The 23,355-nt window shown below is 40.7% G+C and overlaps 3 protein-coding genes across 3 annotated transcripts; all 3 read right to left on the bottom strand.

Moving 5' to 3' along the window:
• Nucleotides 1–614: 614 nt before the first annotated feature.
• Nucleotides 615–5,192, bottom strand: LOC145489156 (hatching enzyme 1.2-like; the record flags this gene model as incomplete). The annotated part of the gene is made up of 6 exons (XM_081468075.1): nt 615–1,313; nt 1,777–1,930; nt 2,437–2,661; nt 3,207–3,382; nt 4,427–4,550; nt 4,874–5,192. Coding segments are annotated over 6 exons (1,233 nt in total), but the record flags the coding sequence as incomplete, so codon positions are not given.
• A 6,285-nt stretch (nt 5,193–11,477) lies between these two features.
• On the bottom strand, nt 11,478–14,176 carry LOC145489141 (kelch-like protein 25). Its single transcript, XM_081468054.1, has one exon. The coding sequence runs from the start codon at nt 13,532–13,534 to the stop codon at nt 11,714–11,716; it is 1,821 nt and encodes a 606-aa protein (XP_081324180.1). The 5' UTR covers nt 13,535–14,176; the 3' UTR covers nt 11,478–11,713.
• A 3,132-nt stretch (nt 14,177–17,308) lies between these two features.
• LOC145489139 (kelch-like protein 41a) lies at nt 17,309–21,597 on the bottom strand. The gene has a single exon (XM_081468052.1). The coding sequence runs from the start codon at nt 19,838–19,840 to the stop codon at nt 17,966–17,968; it is 1,875 nt and encodes a 624-aa protein (XP_081324178.1). The 5' UTR covers nt 19,841–21,597; the 3' UTR covers nt 17,309–17,965.
• Nucleotides 21,598–23,355: the final 1,758 nt, after the last annotated feature.

The following is a 23,355-nucleotide window of genomic DNA, read 5'->3' as shown; positions in this document are numbered from 1 at the left end:
TAATGTCTCTGTTAGGCCTCCTTTCAATTATTTTCCAATAGTATTTGTTTAATATTTTTTTCTGGGAAAAAAGTATATAGTTATGCCTTTTTTACATGTTTCCAGTTCAATAACTTTCTTATGGGTTTCAAAACACATAAAAAATTTTTTAACATTATGATCTATTCTAATAAAATGTAATTAGTTTTGATGCTGACTTTCAATTTAAATAAAACTTTACTATTTTCCTTGTTTATTAATTTAACTATCTATGTTGTGTATTAACCATCTTTTTTTTTTGTTTTTGTTTTTTTCTGGCGAATATTTTCCTCCTCGACTCGCGTGGAAAACTTGCTTAAGGGCTATGAGCGCTGATTAGATATTCTGCGCCCCAGTCATCTCTACGGTTTTAGAATAACATAATCTCCAGGGTTCATCCATTTATTGTACTTCATTTGTAATTTCTTCCTGTCTGGTGTTTCTATTTCAACCTGGAGGACAACATAACACAGTGAGTATTTAAAATGTAAGAGATATAAGGGTATCTTGAGAAAGAAGGAACTTGAATGCATCCGATAAGGTTTCTGAAACCGTGACAAACTGTGACAATCGAAAGTCTCAAGTCTCAAGTGTGTGTCTCCTAATTTCTCTTGTAAGCCGTTATTCATGTCAGAATAGCAAATTACAAGTACGCTTTGGTAAAGCTTGCTGATTCCTATAAAATACATGATTTGGAGCTTTTTATCGCGTTTTTTTCCGGCCGTAATGTTGTAGAGATTTGGGTTCTGGACAGGCTCAGAAATTATTTTGTGTTCTTAGGCGAGATATGTAAATTTCGCCGCTCCTTTCATCACCCGGGAGTAAGGTGGATACGGATAAAAAGTTAGGGAAGCCTTAAAATTGGGGCTAGAGCAAAAGCATCGACGAAGCGGGGAGTGGGGCGAGGGAGGGAACATCACTAGCACCCCGACTCAGTCGATTTTTAGCTCTCGCCCCAATTTTCGCGCGACCAGATTGTTCCTTCACCAATGTCTACTACTTCGAGAATACTTCGGCTAGCGCCAGCTTCGAATTCGTTGGCAGTAGCCTAGTTCAATTTTTATACACAGTTAGAAAACAATCCGGTTACTAGATTATTGATGCTGTTATGGAAGCTAGTCCCCCAAGGGGAAAAAGCAAAAAAAACCAATGAATTATTAAACAAAACGTTACTCACTTTGTTTAACTTCCATCCATTAGGCTTCCACCAGTTATACCAGGTGGAGTCAGCCAGCCTGACACGAATCGTCTTAAGCTTCCCAATATAGGGGGAAATTACTGGAAATGTTTGACTACTAAAAGCAAAGGAAAAAGGGGATTCAGTGATAAGTAAAGAGAACTTCACCGGACCGTCATGTAAACAGACTGAGCGTCGCGAAAGCTTAACGATCGATTGACGAAGATTAACCATGACAAGGTAATGGAATCGTGATACTCAGAGTCTGATCACATCGCAATCTGTTCCTGGCATTGTTGCTTCATAAGCGAAGCAGTCCTTAACCAGACAATTTAAGTCTGAACGGGAGCACTTATGGTGACGCGAAAAGCAACAAAAAATGTATATTTTAGTGGCAAACACGTGAAAGTTATGACATCTTATCATGCCAAACGACGTAATGTATTTCATCCCTCCACAACGTGGCAAATCATCTGGCGTCAGCTTAATAGTCTAAAATTTCAGGCGAGGTATGACTTGAGAATTTAATCCAACTTTAAGTTTGTTGTATTGCATGCAAAGTAACAATAATGTTGTCTTACGTTCCTCTTTCAAATGGATCTGGGACTTTGTCAGTAGATTCCAATTCTACCTCGCCCGAGTCCCCAGCTGTGCCAGCAAGGAGTATATCAACTTTAAGGTCTGTTCCGGCATAGCGCACATCAGAAGTGTATACAGTCACAAAATATAGCACCACTATAGGACAAATAATTTGTAAAAAAAAAAAAGCTGTTAGTACTATAAAAGATTTCCAGATCGGGAGGACACAATATGAGTCGGACATCGCACTGTAACTTCTTTGCATAAGCAATGATTTGAACTGTTTTTGAAGAGGTGGAGAACCATTTGAACGTTTAGAATCAAATCTCGGGGTCGCAATCGGATTGTTTTTCCATCTCTTTCATTATACGGATAGAGCTACCAATGACAGGTTAGACGGATGGACAGCGCGAAATTTACTGTACGTATACATTAAACGTTTTTTCTTTGGCAAGAAAAAAAAACCGATTTGAAAAATTACGGTGCAAGAGAAGTTTCCAGGCGACCGACCGGGACGGCGACCAAATTAGTTTTCATGCTTCCTGCGATCCTCAACTTCCGCCCAGCAGAAAAGATGACCTGGGGAGAGAATGCCTTAAAAAGAAGCAGTAGAGAAGTCATTTATTTGTTATAATGAGATAGTCATAAGACTGTATACTTACAATTTTCTCTCAGTTCAGGACATCTATAAAAAATGTTTATCCTGACAACATCTAAAGCTGAAAATCCTTCGCCCTGCCCAAGACGCATTGTGGGATCGATGCGCGCTTCTAACGTATTTTGACCGTTTTTGCTGAAGAACTTGTTGCTGTAATGCATGATCGAGTGGAAGTCATACGGTAAATTGCCGTTATCTTGGCGATACGTCTTAAATTCGGATATCTTATCTGAAAAAGGCAACATAAATCGAGGTAATACATGAGTTTAATTTAATCTTGTGAATAAGAAGATTTATATCATAAATTTGGCCAGCCAGGCTCGCCTTATGATTAAGCCTGAGAGTTACAAGCGTCAATCAGAGCCGTATATCAGATAGCGTTAAAAATGTAAAAATGTTATTAAAGGTTGAATGTTTATAATGCGCAATGCACTTAGCTACCCTTAGCCAGTTCTCAGGCATGCCACTTAAACTGAAAGAAACAAATATCTCAATTAAACAAAATATATGGGCTTAAAAATCCCAATTTGCAGGAGTCAGACCAGTCAGCTATTTACAAGTATGACCGAGGAGTTGAACAAGGGTCTACCAAGAAACAACTCCAACTTAGTGGTCAGAGCGGGACTTGAACCCGCGAACTCCGTATTTCAAATCATGCGCCCCAACCACTCGGCCACAAGTATACTGCCACCTAAGTTGAAATAGCCTGTTCAAAATGAACTTTCATTGTCCCTCCTGTGATATTATATTTATTCAGAGAATGTACTCACTAACCTTCTAGGATGTTTTCACTTAAAACAATAATGTGTTGATCTCTGTCCAGTCGACTCTGCTCGTGTAAAAAACCAATTGAGTGCATAAGTTCATGGATAGCTCTCCCTCTTGTCTCGCACCCTTTGCCCAGAGAAACCTGCTGTTTGCCGCCGCGCCGTCCGATTTGAGACCAACATCTGGGAGAGAATGGAGGAAACCTGATTAGAACAAGACTAGTTGTCTTGGTTTAGGTGAAAAGGCATACTCGGTGGCCTCATGGTTAGTGGGCTCGACTCCGGAGTGAGCTGTCCGGGTTCGAGCCCTGGCCGGGGACATTGTGTTGTGTTCTTGGGCAAGACACAGCTCTCACAGTGCCTCTCTCCACCCAGGTGTATAAATGGGTACCGGCGAATTTAATGCTGGGGGTAACCTTGCAATGGACTAGCATCCCATCCAGGGGGGAGCCGAAATACTCCTGGTCGCTTCATGTTGCTGAAATCGAGATAAACTCCGGCCTGATGAGCCACTTGGCTCGTATGCAGACTTTATCCTTTACCTACAAGGGATGAATCTACCAAATAGCCAAGTAGGCTACAGAAGTTCATAACTAGTGACTGACCTCGATCTTTTAAATACTGATTAGCTAGCCTTTTAATTCATTCGTTGGTTGGTTGGTTGTCGGGTTCTTTAGTTCGTTGGTTTGCTCAGTTGATCCGTTGGTTTGTTCGTTCGTTCTTGTCGGGTTCTTTGGATCGTTAGTTATAGTTTGTCATTTGTTTGGTTTGTCCTTTGGTTCGTTCGTCGGTTCGTTCGTTCGTCGGTTCGATCGTTGGTTGCTTTGTTCGTTCGCTCGTTCTTTCGTTCGTTGGTTGCTTGCTTGCTTGCTTTTTCTCGTCCGCTCGATCGTTCGTTCGTTCGCTCGCTCGTTCGTTCGCTCGTTCGTTCTTTCGTTCGTTCGTTGGCTCGTTCGTTGGCTGTTTGGTTGGCTGCTTGCATTTTTTGTTCGTTCGATCGTTCGCTCGTTCGTTCGTTCATTGGTTGTTTGGTTAGTTGTTTTTTTCATACGCTCGATCGTTCGTTCGTTCTTACATCGGTTTCTTCATTTTAATACTCCATCATGCGTTCTCAATCTTTCGTTCGTTGCCACGTTCGTAAGTTTGATTATGATTAAGTTTCATTATTTTTTTTTTTTTTACACCCATGTTACCCCGTAGACTGATGACTCTCAGCTGATTACTTACCCTGAACCCTGAATAATTTCTACGTAGTCTGTGTCTTTGCGCGTTTTCTTCTCAAATCTGATGCATGTCCTCTTGTGAAATTGGTCTACGGCTTTTTTAAAGGCCTTGACAACTTTTCCGGTACCTAGAATCACAAAATTATATCCCATTACGGACTCAGCCTGCTTTACTTGGTGAAGAGACCTCTCCTAGCAAATAGCTACATGACTGAAGTATTTATCACAAGTCTCGTCTTTATCCCCCTTACCCCCTCCCCCCAACCCCCCTTCCCTACTCCCCAGGATTTTACCAGATTGTTACCTACTCGTGGTAGTGTCCTTTTCTGCGCACAACAAAATGCAATGGGTTTCCCATCCAACAATCGCCTACTATATTAGCATAATCAAGGCTGTAAAACTGACGAAGGCGTAATATAAATCATGTTTTGTATGATGCGTTTTCTCTTACCAAAAAAACTACTGAAGAATCCAGTGTCCAAGGTGTATGGGACTCGCACAATTCTTCTGTGATCCGAGTTCGCTCCAGGCCAGTAGAGACTGTGCGATTTAAATCTTCTCAAGATAGCACCACGTTTCCTGATTTTGCTTGTATTGTTGATAAACGACTCGTCTACCATCATATCGCCTTCGATAACAACTAAAAAAAATTGCTGATTAGCACATGTAGACAACACGCGAGTTAAACTACGATTCTCTTTCAAGTCATGTTGGAATTTATATAATATGATACCAGGTGAAAACTGTAGCGCGCAAATTACCACGCGGTCTTAGCGTTCCTCGCGCGACGCGTAACGATGGCCTCTCGCGCTCGTGTTTTCACGCGGAAGGGAAATGAAAAGAAAAAATGGCGCATTCTCGTCCCCTGTCCCTGCACAGGAGGTTAGTGCTCTTTTATTGCCAGTAATTAACTGACCGCCCACACTCCTCCCACCGAAATAAACGCAGCAACGTGCTCGTTCCAGAATACAATACAGTTTTTTTTTAATAAATTATGTATATTGTTGAACCATCTTCTACGACTTGTACGTCTAGATAAATAATTTCCCGCTAAAAGTTCTCCTCCCTTTCCACTGAAATATGCAAACACGAGCTAGTTTTTATCACTTCGAGGATTAGACGAACTAGGCTAAAAAGTTTTAGCAATTTCAGTCTTAACGGCTTAATATTTGTTCACCCACGCCATAAAAATTTTACCACACTCGAATTCAGTTAAAATGTCTGCCGTAACTGTAAGGCTTTGTTGATTCAAATTGATGACTCCAGTCGAGGCGATTCATGTTTAACCGCTCCTTTATTGATCTTTATTTGCTGAATCTAAGTGTAACCACTAACCCGTGTTTTTATTACTGCAAGGATTAGACGAAGTAGGTTAAAATGTTTTAGCGATATTAATTTTGCCAGTAAGAGGGTTCAGCTTTAAGCCATAAAGGTTTTACCATATTGGACTTCAGTTAAAATGCTTCTGTGATTGTAAGGTTTTGTTGATTCAAATTGATTACTTCAGTCGAGGTGATTTCACGAGCTGACGTAAAGTTATATCGTTCCTTTTTCATTCTTTATTTGCTAAATCTAACCGTTTGTTTAACCTCTAAGCCATTTCACCCCTGCTGTTATTCTGACAACTCAGTTACAATTTACGACTGGGCTAAGCTTACATAGGTACGTTGTTATTCTCATAAAGGAAGACAAGTCACCTACCAAACCGATTTCCATTCACAGTTTTTGCATTTGGGAGGATAATGTGGAGCAAAATGAAGATAACGGTCGCCGTTAGGTAAACACAGTGGAACCGCATTGCTCCACCAAACCGCTGAAGCACCAGTTTATTACACTTCAATTAAACTTCGTGATTTCTGCAGAAAAAAGTAACTCTATTACCAAAGCGTTCGAAGCTACAAAGATTCTGAGATAAGAACGGCGCGTGTCCGAAACGCATTGCGGAAAACGCCCAGACAAAAACATAGAAATATATCATTATTGTATTTAACGGTCGAGTAAACTTTCTATTTTATTTTCCTTACTACCTGCTCTGTATGAACAATGAATAAAACAGTCGATCCAATGGGGGTACACTTATATCCAAAACAAAATTCCAGAACTAATCTTAAGTTTCATTCAGGAGTTTTTAACAAGCAGAAATACATAATTTCAACAAAATTTAAAAAAGGACTGCAAAATCCTCTTTATACATGGCTATGGAGAAAGAACCGAAGTAAATCTCTCGACCAAAAATGCAACCAAATTGGATTTCATTAATATAACGGTGGGTTAAACTCAGATTGAAATAATTATAATTCTACCGGCAGAATTGTTTCCTTTTGATGTTTACCCAACTGTGAGGTTCTTTAACACATTTTTCCATTCCAAGCAAAATACCAGCGGCAAAAATCTATTGCAAAATGTCTGTGGTTCTCACCACACTATAATTAAAAAACCTCTTGTAAAAGTTAGATTATTGAAGTTGTAATAAATACTAACAAAATCCATAGTAAGAGAAGACGGGGAACGAATGCCCGAACTAACGAACAACCGGCCGACCAACTCCTCAACAAACGAACCAACGGACCAACGAACGAACCGATCAACAAAGCAACCAACCAACCATCATTAGATATTTCAGAGAGCTAGGAATTTTTTCTCAGCTTCAGAGGGACTCCGTTAATTCGACCACCATGGCAACGATCCACTAAAATATGGTGCTCTTGAGAGGGGGTGGGAGTGGTTTCCTGAATGGCGTAAATGACGAAGAGAAATGTGTTATAATAAAGTGTATTATCGTTCGTCTCACGATGTAGTCACTTGAGATGTAGATCGCGACGTTTCGACTGCTTACTGCTAGTCTTCTTCAGACGATAAGGTCGACTGATTGCACGGTATCATTTATATCACAAAGGTTGGCTGTGATTGGTGCATTTCGATCTTCCTATTGCTCCATTGTTCCGGCGAGTAGCTGTTCCCTCAGTGGTCCGCTGTTGTACCGTTCTCTTGTTGTTGTGTTTTTTGATCGCGGGCATCCATGCCTCAGGAATTTCAATTCCACTATCCCTGTTGATGTTATAAGGGTGAATTCTTATGTGAATAGCTTCCTTGACCCTACGTGTGTACCAGTGAGGATCTCGATCAATAAACTTGACCTCATTCCAGATAGGATGGTGGCCGGTCTCGTGGGTGTGTTCAGAAACGGCGGAGGTCTGGGTACGGGCGAGTCGTATATACCTGTCGTGTTCTTTGATCCTCTCCTGCATAGATCTCCCTGTTTCTCCGATGTAGACTTTGCCGCACTCACAGGGAATCCTGTAGACAACACCATCTTGTTTAGCCGGGTTGACAGTGTCCTTTGGTCGCACTAAATGTGACCGAAGTGTCGTGTCGGACTTAAAGACGGTGCGAATGCTATGTTGTTCTAAGCAGCGGCGGAGAGACTCCGAAGCTCCTTGGACATAAGGTAAAACGGCGGTGGATTTAAATTCCGCGACGGGCTCTCTTCTTTGGGTTGCTCGTGCCTTTGTGATCTCCTGTACAAAAGAGGAGGGATATCCGTTAGAAACAAGTACAGGTGACAGATGACAGAAATGTTGTTGGCGTCAACAGAAAGTAGATCTTATCACCTGTAAGTACTGATAAGGTGAGTTCAGCCGTATGTATCAGCCGAAACTGATATTAAATACAATGACAGCATTAAAAAAACCTGGGTGGTCTATAAGGCACAGACTTAACTATTAGAAGCAATAATAGGATTCATTTATAATATTCTACATTCATGGAAATGCTGTTTGTTCGGGCCCGAAAGGCGACGGGATGAGTCCCTTGTCAGCAAAATACACATAAGGCCTGGTAACGAAATAGTGATTGGGTGAGGCGCGAAATCTCACGTGAGATTTCGAGACAATTTCAAGTTTTTCAGTCGCTGAGAAGTTTTCTTGAAATTCCCATTGAACAGGCACTTGCGAAGCCAAATTCTTCATTCTCATTCTAGTGGAAAGATATTGTGGTGGTTTTGATCCATTCATCGTTATCATAATTATAGCGCTCAACTATTGCTCCTTCAGAGTCGCCGCCATAGCAACCAGCCAATAAGTATGGGTTGCTATCGCAACACACTATACTACGGCACGGGTTCCCTTTGGTGACTAGGCCCCCGATAAACTGCCACTCATTCGATCGCTCGTTGTACACTTCACAAGTGTCAGCAGGCGCCCCTTTGTCTCCACCCGAGCAATGAAAATTTTTCGATGTGCTGCAGCACCACAAGGCAGCATTCTCTCCTCTCGCATGTCAGCTACTTTCTCCCAAGTGTTTTGGTAAAGGTCATTTTTTGTACCTGTCAACATCACTCAGGTACTTGGTCATTCCTCCAAGTACTCCACCGCCAATGAAGTAAATAAAATTATCACTGGCTACAAGGCAAACTCTCTCCCTTAAATCCAAGACAAACGATGCTATGTCTTTTCACGTTTGGCTCCGGTTCGCACCTCAGTGAAAATCACAGAAATGTCGAAATCGGTTTTGGGGCAAGTCTGACATAATGCACGTTGAAGTTTTCCTCTGCAATCAGAGCATGAATAGGGAGTTTAAGTAACCACGACGGCGACGTCGAGGACAACGTCGATTAAAAAACGAATTTAAATTTTACCTACGACTCTCGCAGTACCCTAAAGTCATTTACTTTGTTTATCACCGTCAAAACCATTACGAAACTGAATACGACACAGCGACAAATTAGAAATAGAAATTTAAAAAATTAGCCGTCGTGGTTCACGTTCTCCAGACAAGGCAGAATTTGGTCATTTTACGTTGTTGTTGCAGAGGACGGCAGAGAAATGTACCAAGAATTATAACGCACGTGGACAGCCATTGTTCTCCTCGTTTATAATAAAGCTTTTATTTAGCGACGTTCCCGTTGCCGTTGCCGTTGTCGTCGTGGTTTTCTTTCCTCCTAATACTGTCTCGGGCCCCGTGAAGACCATAAAAAGAGAGATACGGACAGAAACCACTGAATTAGTCTTCTGTTGCACTCAGGGCATCTGTATTTCATTTTACGTACTAAACAATAAATTTCACAACCATTTCTGACAACTATCTTCTTCAAAGCTTCTTCTCGGTAATGGCGTCCAAATCTTAGAAAACAAATCGTAGCGTCGCACTCGCCATATTTAGACCTCTGAATTTGACGGGGAAAAAGACTGCAGTTGGTTATGGCAAACGGAGGCTATCTGATTCCGCTGATGTGAACCTGAAGTGTCGCCTACTACGCACCATCTGTCTTCACGAGGGAAATAACAAAGAACACGTTCCTCAATGCACACCACAATGGCTGGGGCCTTCCTTGGTGGGGTAGATAAATCATTGAAGTTGTTACAGTCAATTGCTTTCAGAGCGCCGTTTTGCGACGCCAAGATGGCCGCCAGATTCGTGTTCAAGATTATCAAGTACTTACTCAACAAATACGCCTTCGCACCAACTGAGCGCTTCAAATCTGTGAGGCGACATCTTTAATTTTGTCCCCAGAGGTTATTAAGTCGTAAATTAAAGTAAAGTTAATTTACGTTGCCTATCAAGAAAAGTTGGCCTTCTGTTCCTCAACAGCTATATTCTTAATAATTTCTTCCACCGTTGGACTAAATTTCTGTGAACTTTTTCTTTACTTTTTCTTAAACAAACAATGAAAACATTTTAAAAGTGACGGAAAGATTACGAATGTCAGGAAGTTCTTATTCTGAATCTCCTGCGCGGCCATTTGACCTCAGTATGACGTCACGGGTATCTCTATATGCATTAAGTGGTACGAGCAAGATTTTCTTACAACTTGGCGGCCAATAAATTTGCATTAGTACTTTCAATTGTACGAAGAAAAAAAAACGTTCGCTTTTGTGCGAATTACTTTGCCTTGCAATGTGGCACAAAGTTGAATTCATTTTTCCACACGTAAGGGCTTTTCAGTGCAATTTATATGCATCATTGTTGAACGAAAAGTTGGAAGAAAATGTAGCTGGTTAGGTATTCCTTGCCCTTCGCCTGTGAGCAGTAGCGTAAGCCACTGACTGATGCATTAGTATAGATAATCATACGGTTTCGAGTTCAGTTTGGAATTAATTTGCACGAGTGAGTTTTTCAAGAGGCTGAAATTGCACGAGCCACTTCGGCGATGGAGGAAGTGCCGGGAGATCTTTCTTGAAGCCATTTTTTTCTCATTCGAGAAAACTTTTTTCAAAGTTTCCGCACAAAATTTTCGTCATCATTTTACGTGATATCGTTGCTTAGAAAATTTCCTATTGTCTTTCAGCCAATCATAATCCAGATTTACGATGTGTAATTTGCACTGGTGTGACATTTTTTAAACTGGTGTTACAGTTTTTGCAGTGGTGCTACACTTGAACTGTACTGCTCTCAGTCAATCACAATCGAGTATTTTTTTCAAGCATATTATTAGTGTAGGAAATCGAGTGAATGCGAGTCCAATAAAGGATTTACATTACGAAAGATATTTGAAAATTCTCCAAAAAATACACGAGCCTTTAGGCCAGTGCAATTTGAAAGAATTTTAAAATATCACGAGTAGTGTAAACCCTTAATTGCTCGGGCTTTCATACGATTTCTCATTTATCATATTACTTAGAAAATTATCAAGGAGCGCCCGTTAATTTGCACTGAATTAGCAATAAATTGGCCTCCTCTCCGGAGAGAGCCAATCACAATGAAGTAATCTTCTCAGCCATATAACAAATTCTACAATATTGTCTATTTAAAACTGTTGTTAATATGTTGATGGTTTATTTGATAGCTTTTGGCTATACTACATGAAAAACCACGCAACGTTAGAACGCCAAAAAATCCGCGGTAAGTTTAAAGTCCAAATTGACAGACTTTCTCAAACCATTTTTTTCTTTTTAAACATTATTTCAACAAATAATGTTCTATTAAGACCACATCAGTATTTCAAATAATTTAGCCTCAATGTTTTCAAAGGTAAAGGATATCTTTCACGCAAATGGGCAATCTAAAATATAAAACCAGGAACTGAAGGTTGCTTATGTATTTGGTGTCTTAAATTTTTTTATTGGACTGGAATGTTAAAGAAATCTGACTGCTGCATTTCTCAATGTTAAACGTTCCATCAGAGTTGAAACTCAGTTGTTTTAATAGTTTAACACTCTCAGTGAATAAAATCACGGAGAAAGATATAAAATTTCAAGGTGTAACGAATTTACAAGGAAAGAATTACACGAGAAGCAAGGTCAGTTATCACTGATAAAGGACATGATTCCTGAAAATCTACTCCATATATGTGTCACATCATGACGCATTTCGTTTTATCACCTCGCAGACCGGAGCGTGAAAGCAAAGTCATTGGAAGTTTGTTAAGGGATCGTGTGAAAATTGTCATTGAACAAGCCTGAAGGTAATACTGTCCGATCGCCGCCACTGGAAAACGGAAAGGCAATTTAGTCTTCACCTTCCATTCATCGTTATCGGGATCATAGCATTCAACAGCATGATGCGAGTCGTTGTCATAGCAACCACCCAGTACATACACCTTGCCGTCACAGCATACCATACTGCTTAAAAAACTCGGGTTCGCGTTCAAGTTGGCAATAAAGTGCCACTCATCTGTGGTTTCGTTGTACACTTCACAAGTGTTTGATGTCATTCCTTCTCGATCTAGTCCACCAGCAATAAACAGTCTATCTTTCGTTGCCGCTCCACAAGCAAACATTCTTCCTTCTTGAACGTCAGCGACCTTGTCCCACTGGTTTTGATTCACGTCATACCTGTGAACATCCGGGAGATTTTTGTAGCGGTGCTGCTCCCGGACGCCACCACCAATGAAATAGATAAAATTGTCTTTGACTACGACACAAATTCCTTCCTTTGAACCCAAATCAAACGATGATATTTCCTGCCATTCGTTTGATTCGGGGTTGTACTTTCTTAGGAAGGAAACATATTTTTTCCTTGCATAACACAAGCAGCTTAAATTTTCACATCTAAGACATCCATCGGAAACCAATGTGTAGACTTCGTCTTCGTTTCTAACGAATATTTGCCTGACATATCTGGTTTCCTCCAATTGCTGCCTCATCCAACTGTCAGACAAGGGATCATAGCATAGCAGTTCCGAATGTATAAAGCCTGAAAGTTTTACAAAATACAGCTTACCATGACGAGAGAACACTTCGAAATCCTTCGAATTTGAAATTGAATTCTCTCCTAACAGATACCACTGATCCTCGCGTGGAGAATAGCACAGAATATATTTTCCCAGAAATGCAACTATAAAAGAGGTCTGTTGCGACTTTCTCGGATTTCTGTGGTTTTTCGAGTTTTTTGTCTCTACGGCATCCATAACAAGGCTCAGACACGCTTTTTTAGATTTCACAAGATCATTTGAAAGGATCTCGCTGCATAGAAAGTCACGTGATACATATGCAAGTCGAACTTGACGAAATAGGTTGGCGAAATACTTTTTTCGCTCGTCTTTGTCATGTTCAATCCATGTTAGAACGATTTTAAACACATCTTCCTCGTCACCAATGACCACTTCATCACTTGAGATCCACCCTTCGACCTCTTCGCTCGACATGCTCAGAAACTCGTCTGTTTTCGCTACAGCTGTGAAGTTTGCAAGGATGAAGTTCTTGATCTTGGAAACAAGTTCGTTGCATTGATATTTTTCTGCAAAGTAGCAGGTTGAAATACAATTTGAAGCTTTCAGTTTCCGAATTACAATCTCCTCAGCTAGAGGTTTCAGATTTGGAAGAAACAAATAGTCGGCCATAACGATCAGACCTTCGGCGATCTCTTGAGTCGATATTCGCACACCACCAGTGTAAATGAATTCCAGTGTAGCCGCCATAACAGAGTCGTTGAACATCTCCAGCTGAACTATTCCCTCTTTAGCCTCCTTCATGTCGCTGTTCAGCAGCTTTTCAAAGAAAGGACTCGCTGCTGAAAGAACGTCTTTATGCGCTCTGAATTGCTTGCCATGTTCCACCACCAAAGTTAAGTCATATGGATGTTCGCATGTCTCCCGTGGAAAAACTGAACTGAAACTTTCTTTATGTGGAGTGAAACTCTCAGAATTATCGATGATGGGCAAAAAGGCTTCCATAAGTAAACGATGTAGATGCTTGTGATGACTAACGACAATAATATGGTAATTTTTTAATAATCACTCAGTGGCAGCCTAGTGACGTCATGGAACTTAAAAGGCTTTTTAACGTAGGGTTATTTTCGGGAGAAGGGGGATATCATTGGAAGCTGGGACATTTCCGTTTCCGGATCAAAAATTCGTAGGTTTATATTTGGAAGTCTACAAATTGTAAAACGTGCAGCTTACCATAACAAGAGAACATTGCGAAATCCTTAAAGTTTGAAATTGATTCTCTACTAACAGACACTATCAGACTACAGTCCTGACGCAGTTCTCCGAACATACTGTGACTACGGACTCAACACAACTGAACAGGCTGCACGTAATGATGGATTTTATAATCAAAAGAAGTTAGATAGTTCTTCTAAGAGTTATTTCCAGGTAAAAGCCCAACATGTTCAGTACATTTAGAAGCGCTTTGGGGGCATATTTTCGGGAGGGTTTATTTCCGCAATTTGTTGTGATCGCACACACAGACAGCTCTTCAGCCCTAAAATGCCTCCACGTAGGACGCGGCTCAATACTGGAGTGAAAGCAGCTTGTGGAATCAACGCCACCTAATTTTCGCAACATGACGGCTGCAAATTAATTTTAAAAGTATTTGTGTCACTCTAGAAACTGTTGATTTTAAACTAATGATATCGATTTAGGAAACCATGCTGTCGTGAGTTTCTCAGCCGCTGTAAAGAAATTGTCAAGTCACTTTTACGTATTACGCAATGGTGACTTACGTAAGCACGAACGTAAAAATTACGTGTTAGTGGAAATCGACTCAATAAATTTATTGCTCGCAGGAATGGAAATTATTCAAAGCACGTTTTGTTGACGCACTTTCTACGCAGGCAATAATTTTTTTTTTGTGTGGCACTCACAGATCAGCTTTTTTCTTTCAAATTTCCACATGTCGCTCCGAAAAATACGTAAAGATGGCCGGCACATTTACATTGTTGATGTGAAATCGTTCGTCGGGTGTCAATGCCTACCACTGGGCCGATTTTGGTCACTCCAGTGACCATAGATTGAAAACGTGACAGAAAATTGGCGTTACTTTCGATTCTCACCAAATTTGGACAGTGGGATGATCTCATCATTAGCCAATAACAGGCCATTTTTCAGCTCTTTTCGTCATATCCCCGCCTCGGGAGATTTTTGGCAAGTTAGCTAATTAAGTATGCAAGCCAACGTAATGGCGGACGCTCTCGGCGAAATGTTTATTTGCTCAAAATTGGGGCAAAATCTTTCGGAGATGGAAGTCAGGACATTTGTAAGGATACAGAAAGTAATTTGGGACCAGTTGCTGGCTTCTAAGGCTGAATTTATCCAGAAGTAAGCTGTATTTTCGTTTTCGTGCCGAAAGCCACGCGGTGAAATATTATCGGCTTGTTATGCTGTCCTGTTCTGTTTTTTCTCTTGGTCTTTTTTCTAGCCTGCCGAGGCCATTCTTTCGTCTAAATCAGTTGAAAAAAGTTCGAAAATGATGTTCCCATTCAAGTTTAAGCTCTCAGGTGATAATTCTGGAGTTTTTTGGCCGAAACGTCGGCTTTGTTATGTCCGTGTTTTTCGGTTGCTATGGGCGACCGTAGCGCCCTTTGTTAGGTCAAGTCTGAGAAGTGAGGTCGCAAAAAAATTCTAATTAATTCTGGTTTTGTTCGATTTCGCTGAAATTTTAACACGATAAAGCTGGATTGTTAAGGAATAGATTTACGTTCTACCGATGTGTGGTAGCTATTAACACTAAAGTGATATATCGCTTCAAAATCAGGGTTTTGAAGAGACTTTTTTTGCAACGTGTGGGTTCGGCGTGATTTTGTAATCGGAGGATTTTGTTGACCCCAAAGGAAAAAATATCCCGAAAAGGTCATTTCATCGACGATTCAAACGAATATAAATATGTATATGTTCCGAGCTAACTTTCTGGTGAAAAAATATAATTTTTGACGCGCGCTGGGTTTTTAATTTTTTTTCCCGCGAAACACAGGGTATGTGAAGAGTTAAAACTACCTTACCGTGAATATTTCGGCAAAGTGACCACATTATTAGCCATTTGTGTCACACTTGAAAGCTGATTTCATGCCTCGTTTGAACCGACCATTAATATGGTCGATTGCTCGAGTAACTGATTATTTTCCTATTTAATTGCTACCCTGAATAATAATAACCTTTGCTCCTTCAGTCTATATGTAAAGTTATAAGAATTCGTGTAATATTTATCCCGGGCAATAACGGCCACGATTCAAAATATTTTTAAATATTAAAATGGCCAAGCTTAATGTTTCAAATTCTCTAAACTTCATTTGACATATAGCGCAATATTGGTGAATTCCCGCAAAGGTACGAATTTTTTTGATAACAAATAAATAACAATAAAATATCATCAAGGTTTTAAATGAACTTTATTATAACACTGAAAGTGTACTAACTACGTACCCTGAATACTCCTATCTTTATTCCTAAAAAAATAGTTCTGGTTATTGGCGAATGTTTTGCCGTTACGAACACATGAACATGCTACGTTCAACTGTTGCAAACAACGAAATTCACGCGCACAATACTACAAACCCTTATGCTTTCAATCTACCAGATATTATTACAAACTGGGTCATTGGATTATGCAATTCGAGAGTTTTCATTGGCTTAGCCATCATGGGTTATAAGCCACTGATTCCATGCTCTACAAATGTGGTGAGCATGAGCGTGATTTTTGGGAGCATTTTTATCTTTATTTTAGTCTATATTGTTTTCTATATTTTGGAGGCGTTTTTAAAAAAACAATTATTCCACTCGCGCTTGTTGGATATGAAATGATTGCAGCCAACTCGGCGCCATGCGCCTCCTTGGTTATCCACCATCTCACATCCAACGCGCCCTCGTGGAATAATTGTTAATTATCGGACAGACATTGAGAAATTTTCTGTTTGTTTTGTTTTATTCAAGGACCCAAATTTCATTAGTCCCTCAACACCTGCGATTCAATAAAGGTCTTAACAAAATTCTCGCTCGTGATTGGTTCTCGGCGCGCCGACCAACGTCATTCACGCGCCGATTACGCGCACTTTAATTTCTTCACTCTCAATGTTTGCTACAATTTTAAAACTTTTGGAAAGCGCTACAAACTTTCTCGCTCAAAAGAAGTTCTCAAAAGACATTTTTAATTCCGAAATTTGTAATAGATACGATTAATTAGTAGTTGAACCTCAAGTCGTGCTTGAAATTACTCGCGCGATTACTCCCTAACCCTAATATACTTGAACAACTGATTGACTGAGAGCAGTTCAGTTCAAGTGTAACACCAGTGCAAAAAGTGTAACACCAGTGCAAATTACACACCGTAATTCTGGATTATGACTGGCTGAAAGACAATAGGAAATTTTCTGAGCCAATGATATCAAGTAAAGTGATGACGAAAATTTTGTGTGGACACTTTGAAAAAGTTTTCTCTAATGAGAAAAAATGGCTTCAAAAAAGATCTTCCGCCACTTCGTCCAAACGAATTTTCTTCATTGATGTTTATATCATTAATAAGTACTTTCATACGGTTTTCCTCGTTCAATTTGAAATTAATTTGCACTTGTGAGTTCTTCAAAAAGCTGAATTTGCGCTGGTACAAATAAATTCCAAATTGCACGCGAAATCGTATGATTACCCACACCAATCTTATTGTACTCCATTCGGTCCAGTTACTATATATGGGTTATTGACCAAGCTTGTCTACGTCTCGGTCCATAAACACACAAAAAAAGAACTTGGCCAATATCCAGCCATCTTGACCGAACAAGCTTGGTCAATAAAGGATTTATTATATGGCTTTCGGGGAAATTTTTCTTGCGGGACACGGCGGGTAGTCCCGAGCGGGCTAGATAGCTCCATCTTGCCGGCTCGGGTAGCCAATCACAGCGCAGGATTTGATTCATCTTGCCCGCTCACGGAGCTAGCCATATAATAAAACTTGCTATATAACTATACCACTTTTGGACTCAACGCCTTGTGTTAATCTTAGTTTTAATAGCTTTTAATATCGATTGGAGGCCGCACAGACATATGCTTTATACTTGCTTTATAGTTTCTTTTCGGTCTTCTCGCCACTTTTTCTCTTTAATCTAGTTTTATTTGGATTGACTAGTTCATTTCTTTTGCATATCAGTATGGGGCAAATATTAAATCAATAATAATATAATATTCCCCAATTTTCAAAACTGCGTATGGTCCTAAAAATATTTGAAGGTTAGTAAACACGATATAATCCATTTTGCGCGGAAACCTGTTCGCTTCTCAGAACAAATAATGTCCGCGGACAAATATCCGGGCATATTTTCGCGCTAAATGGAGGCTATTGTTTATGACCATTCTTACAAAGAACCAAGAGTGAAAATTACTTGTTACTCGGTTTGTTCACAGGATTAAACACCTGCGTGCATAAGGTGTTTCGGCTTTGTCACGAGACACGACAGGGGAAGCCGAAGCTTTCTTTTGAACCTTGCAGTCACTAAGGAGTCCCTTAAAAATTCTCAACGAACAAGCGTTTACACGGTCAGAGCAGTCGCAAAGACGGTACTTTCGGGCCTCCGTTGCGTTAACGCGCAAAGGTATTTCAGTTCTTTCGTTCCATTCGTCTTTATCTGGGTCATAGCACTCAATCTTTGTCCTTAGCGAGTCGCTGTCGTAGAAATGTCCTAATGCATACAGTGCATCGTCCACGGACAAGATCTGTGGAACCGCGTCGGAAGGCATGTACAAGCTTGCAATAAACTGCCATTCGTTCGTTGTTTCATCGTAGACTTCACAGGCATTTGATATCATTTTATAACGATTAATTCCGCCAGTGACAAAAATTTTCCCGTGCGCGGAAGCTGCGCAAGCAAACGCTCTCTCTATCTGCAAGTTGGCTAGCTTGTCCCCCTGTTTTTTAACGAGATCGTACCTGTAAACATTTGGCAGCACTGGGCGCCTCCAGTGGTTTCGCATTCTTCTTCCTCCAATGAAATAAACAAAACTGTCTTTCGCTAAAATGCACATTCCTTCTTGGGAAGATAAACTCACCATTGTGAACTTTAATGATGATATATCTTCCCAAGTGTTTGATTCGGGTCTGTACTTCGAGATGTACGGAGGAACGTCGTTCGGGTGATTTTCCGTGAATTCCGACACCAAAGCGAACATTTCGTCCTCATTTCTAGCAAATATTTGCCGCACATTCCTGCCTTTTGGGTATGGAAGCGACCTCCAAATGTTAGAGAGTGGATCATAGCATATCAGTCGTTGCAAAGGTGGGCAGATACAATATAGCTTGCCTTGACAAAGTATCAGTTGAGAAGGGGGATTGCAAATTGAAAACGCCCGGGAAAATGAGTTTTTACCTATCCTACACAACTTGTCCTCGCGAGGAAAAAATCCCAAGATATGCTCTTCGAGGCAGCATACAATGACAGTGGTTTCCAGGCACTTTCTTGGTCTGGTAGGGAGATCGTGATAGCTTTTGCAGTCAATCACCTTCATTGCGTCCTTCACAAGGTCCAAGCAATCTCCATTGCCTCTTACGAGCTCATTCGTCACGACATCACTTTGTAGATAGTCACGCGTGACATAAACAAGGCGAACGTGTCGAAATAATTCGGCGAACTGTTTCTTTCGTTCAGTTTTGTCACGATTAATCCATCTTAGAATGATCTTAAATACATCTTCCTCTGCACTAATATCTATCTCATCGCTTGAAATCCACATTTCAATTCGTTTGCTCGACATATTCATAAACTCTTCTGTTTTTGCCACGGTGGTGAAATTTGAAAAGATGAACTGTCTGGCCTTCGAAAGAAGTTCCTCGCATTGGTATATTTCCGCAAAATGGTAACTTGAAATGCAGTTCGACACATTCAACGTCTTTAGATTTACTGCAACCCGCTTGGCGAGAGTTTTGAGTTTTGGAAGAAACAAATAATCAGCCAAAACTATTAGGCCTTCAGCAATCTCTAGAGTGGATATCTGAGTATTTCCGGTGTAAATAAACTCTAGTGTTGCCGCCATAACAGCCTCGCTAAACAACTCCAACCGAACTATACCTTCTTTAGACTCCTTCATGTCGCTGTCTAGCAGCTTTTGAAAGAAAAGACTTGCCTCTGAAAGAACATCTCCATGAGCTTTAAATTCTACTTTCCCACCATTGACAACCAGAGTAACATCGCATGGATGGTGGGGCGTTTCTCTCGGTTTGAAAACGCGTTTGAAACTTCCTTGTTCGCAGTTATCACGATTCAGTAATAAGCCTTCCATCTAAAGCTATCTAAAAATCAAGTTTTGGCCGATGAGGTTCAGTCAACGGTTGGCGTGACTTCTTTCAAAGCTAATGACCGTCTCGGGACCGTCACAAGTAATTCGCGTGCCCGTCAAGAGTTAGTCACGAAAAAAGGTTAGTTTTGGACTAAAACTACTAGAATCCTTCACATAGTTAGGACAATTATTATCCGCACCCTATTGTGCTTCAAAACTTTAAATGATACGGAAGGACAAACGAAATGAATCGTAACTAGTCAGATGACGACATGCAAGGTGCAATCTACGTCCGAGTCAACCTCGTTCCCAGGGTCCCCTCTCTACCTCGATACTTTCTCGAGGTAGAGAGAGGACCCTGGGAACGAGGTTGGCGCCGAGTGCCATGTTGTTATCATAATAAATGATGTCATTTCCCGCTTTTTCCCGGAATGTTCATGTATCTTTCATTGCATGCACAAATGAAGTTTGCTCAATGGGATTGGAAAAAAAGTAGCTCAAAACTGCCCCACATAACGATCAAAAAACGTAGCTGATCGAGCTGGAAGTTACAATCCGTGTAAACGTAGAATGATCATTTTAAAATTCGCGCGGCGCAGTGGGATGGGGCAAAATTGAAAGTGACCGAGTTCTGGTCATGGGACTTGGTTTTGGAGATTTTGGGGGCTGTTTTGAATTGGTTTTCGACGAAGAAAACACGAAAGAACAAGCTGATATTGGTACCCAAGGTGAGGAAGTTATGCTAGCTAAAACGTTAATTACGAAAAGCAGAGCATGACGGGACGCACGGGGCTTCTACTGTAAGTACCGCAGAGAAATGGTAGGAAATTTTCCTAGCATTCCTTACATACTCTCACTAGGGTTCTTCGTCTTGCGGCCAGGGAAGACGTCATAATCTGTTTTAAAGACTTGTGGATGATATTAAATAAAAAAAACCAGAAAGGGCCGATGGAATATGAGACGAGCTTTAAAATGAAGTCACGATATTAATAGTGCTTTAAAAGTAAACAGTGCGTTCGAGTCATTCCCGATGCTTTCAAATGATGGCGGACTCCACCGACGCCAATAATCTGGAACAAAACAAGGTCATTATATATCGGATCACGTCTAAACACACGTGAAGAAAGACTTGGGCAGGAAAAAACGTGAGCGGACAAAACTGGGGAATGCCGATAAATCAAGTAATCCCGCAATGATGAACGAATTACACAACATGAACCTTCCTCTGCTTCTCCCCCTGAACCAAGTTCAGATCTACGAACTGAACCTGAAGATACCAAAGTGCCTACAAATGGCTGTTGAGCGCGGTGAGCAGACGTAAATGTCTTGTTTACCTAATGAAAGCCATCACAATAAACTCTGAGCCCCGGGGGAGGTACTTTGGGAATTTGTGGGTGGGGATGTGCCGCTGGGACCCTGGAACCCTTAGCCTATACCAGAGCTAGTTCAGCTGAATTTTGCTACCCTATACTAGAGAAAACTCCCTCAAATCCCCCCATCTATCGACACTGTTGAGGCTGATTTGGGTAAATTTAAACTTGCTGATTTGATTTTTTTTATATATATTTTTGAGTGGTAATTCCTGGTTTCCTTAGTCTGGACGAAATCTTCAACCAACTAGTCAGTTTTGTGAAAAATGATACCATATTCTAGACCCAAAAGCTCTGATTTATATACCCTTTCCTAGAGTAAACTGCTTGAAAACCATACCCTTCACAGCGGCACATACCTATATAGCCCATATATGGCAGTGCCCCCCCCCCCCCGGGCTCTGAGCTTCCATCGAGATGCTTGTCCGGGCGTAAAGGAGCGTTTGATTAATCAATCTAAAACAGATCTTAAGGAATAAAATCCCAGATGATCTGGAATACTTGTCTGAGTATGTCGTTGGCAGTGGGAGCCACGTGCAGTGTTATAATGCTCGGCAATTGAATTTATTGTGTAGAAAATATCGCACAATTACACAGCCGAGGGCAAAAAGAAAAAGTGCGAGGAGAAACTTAGTACATGGAGTTAAGATAGATTGTCAGTGCTTTAGGTGACCATGCACGGCTACCAATGGCTTGGCCAATCGCTTAGCCAATGGCTCGTACACGCAACGAATCGTAAAAGTCGGTAAGTAACGAACTCCGAAAGAAGTGAGCCCACCTCCCATCCTCTGAAAATAGAGGAACTAAGGCCGGTTTAAAAGTATAATTATTTTTCCAATCAATAACCTGAATAACGTACGATAAACTGCTGGCGATTCAACTAGGGAAGGTATAGCTTATTCCAGGAGGCGTCATGAAGCGCCCTGGTGAAACCAACCCCGCAAAATTTTCATCAAGTAACAATAAGGTACTAACAGGACCTTTTCTTCAAATTGAAATTACTAAAATTGACAACTTTGCATCATTTTTAACAGGAACGCATAAAAAGAACGTTTAATCATATTGAAATTAAAAACTCGACAAGAGCAGTTAAATATTTATAAAGCAGACTAACGTAGCAGTGCATCATGAACAGAAAAAATAGTTTAAGGTATCTTACATCACGGTCTACATATAAAGTGCCCACCCATGTGCCAGCAACATAAATTTGAACTGGAACGAAGAATTTCTAAACGATTTATAAAAACTCAGTGTTTTTACGAATTACACCCACAGCCTTAGAGAAATACTGCCCTGTCCTCATAGAATTAAAAAAAAAAAAAAAAAAAAAAAAAACACCAGGAAGAGATACTTACAGTAGAAGTTATTTGCGTCCCCTCCTGGGGTGAGAGATTCTCGCCCATATCAACTTTCTTTTCTCTCGTAAGTTCTCGCGCGTTTGAAGATGCGCCACACTCGCGTTTTAGGTGCGCGGATCTTAACCAATGTTTACTGAACTTTTCAAAGATGCTACTTTTAGCACCGCTCCAAATCTTTACACGTGTGTTTCACTTGTGGAAGTCTATCGTTTTGGACAGTGTTTGGGTTGGAGATTCTCGCCCATATCAACTTTCTTTTCTCTCGTAAGTTCTCGCGCGTTTAGAGATGCGCCACACTCGCGTTTTAGGTGCGCGGATCTTAACCAATGCTTACCTAACTTTTTAATGATGCTACTTTTAGCCCTTCCCCAAATCTATTCACGTGTATTTCACTTGTGGAAGTCTATCGATTTGGACAGTGCTTTGGTTAGAGATTCTCGCCCATATCAACTTTCTTTTCTCTAGTAAGTCCTCGCGCGTTTAGAAATGCGCCACACTCGCGGTTTTGGTGTCGGGATCTTAAACTATGTTTACTGGACTTTTTAAAGATGCTAGATTTGGCCCTTTCTCAAATCTACACACGTATATTTCACTTGTGGTAGTCTGTCGCTTTGGACAATGCTTGGGTTAAAGATTCTCGCCCATTTATATTTTTTTTTCTCTCGCGTGTTTTCGCACGTTTAGAGATGCACCACACTCGCGTTTCAAGTGCAGGAATCCCAGCCAATGCTTGCCTAACATTTCAAAGATGCTACTTTTAGCCCTCGCCCAAATCTAAACACGTGTATTT

This window comes from Orbicella franksi, chromosome 6, assembly GCF_964199315.1.
Source record: "Orbicella franksi chromosome 6, jaOrbFran1.1, whole genome shotgun sequence".
NCBI lineage: Eukaryota > Metazoa > Cnidaria > Anthozoa > Scleractinia > Merulinidae > Orbicella > Orbicella franksi.
The sequence above is the reverse complement of the archived record's forward strand: the minus strand, read 5'-3'. Positions and strand labels throughout refer to the sequence as shown.

Bases quoted from the DNA above. Each gene is read 5' to 3' on its own strand.
- LOC145489141 (XM_081468054.1), bottom strand. From the start codon at position 13,534: ATGGAAGCCTTTTTGCCCATCATCGATAATTCTGAGAGTTTCACTCCA.
- LOC145489139 (XM_081468052.1), bottom strand. From the start codon at position 19,840: ATGGAAGGCTTATTACTGAATCGTGATAACTGCGAACAAGGAAGTTTC.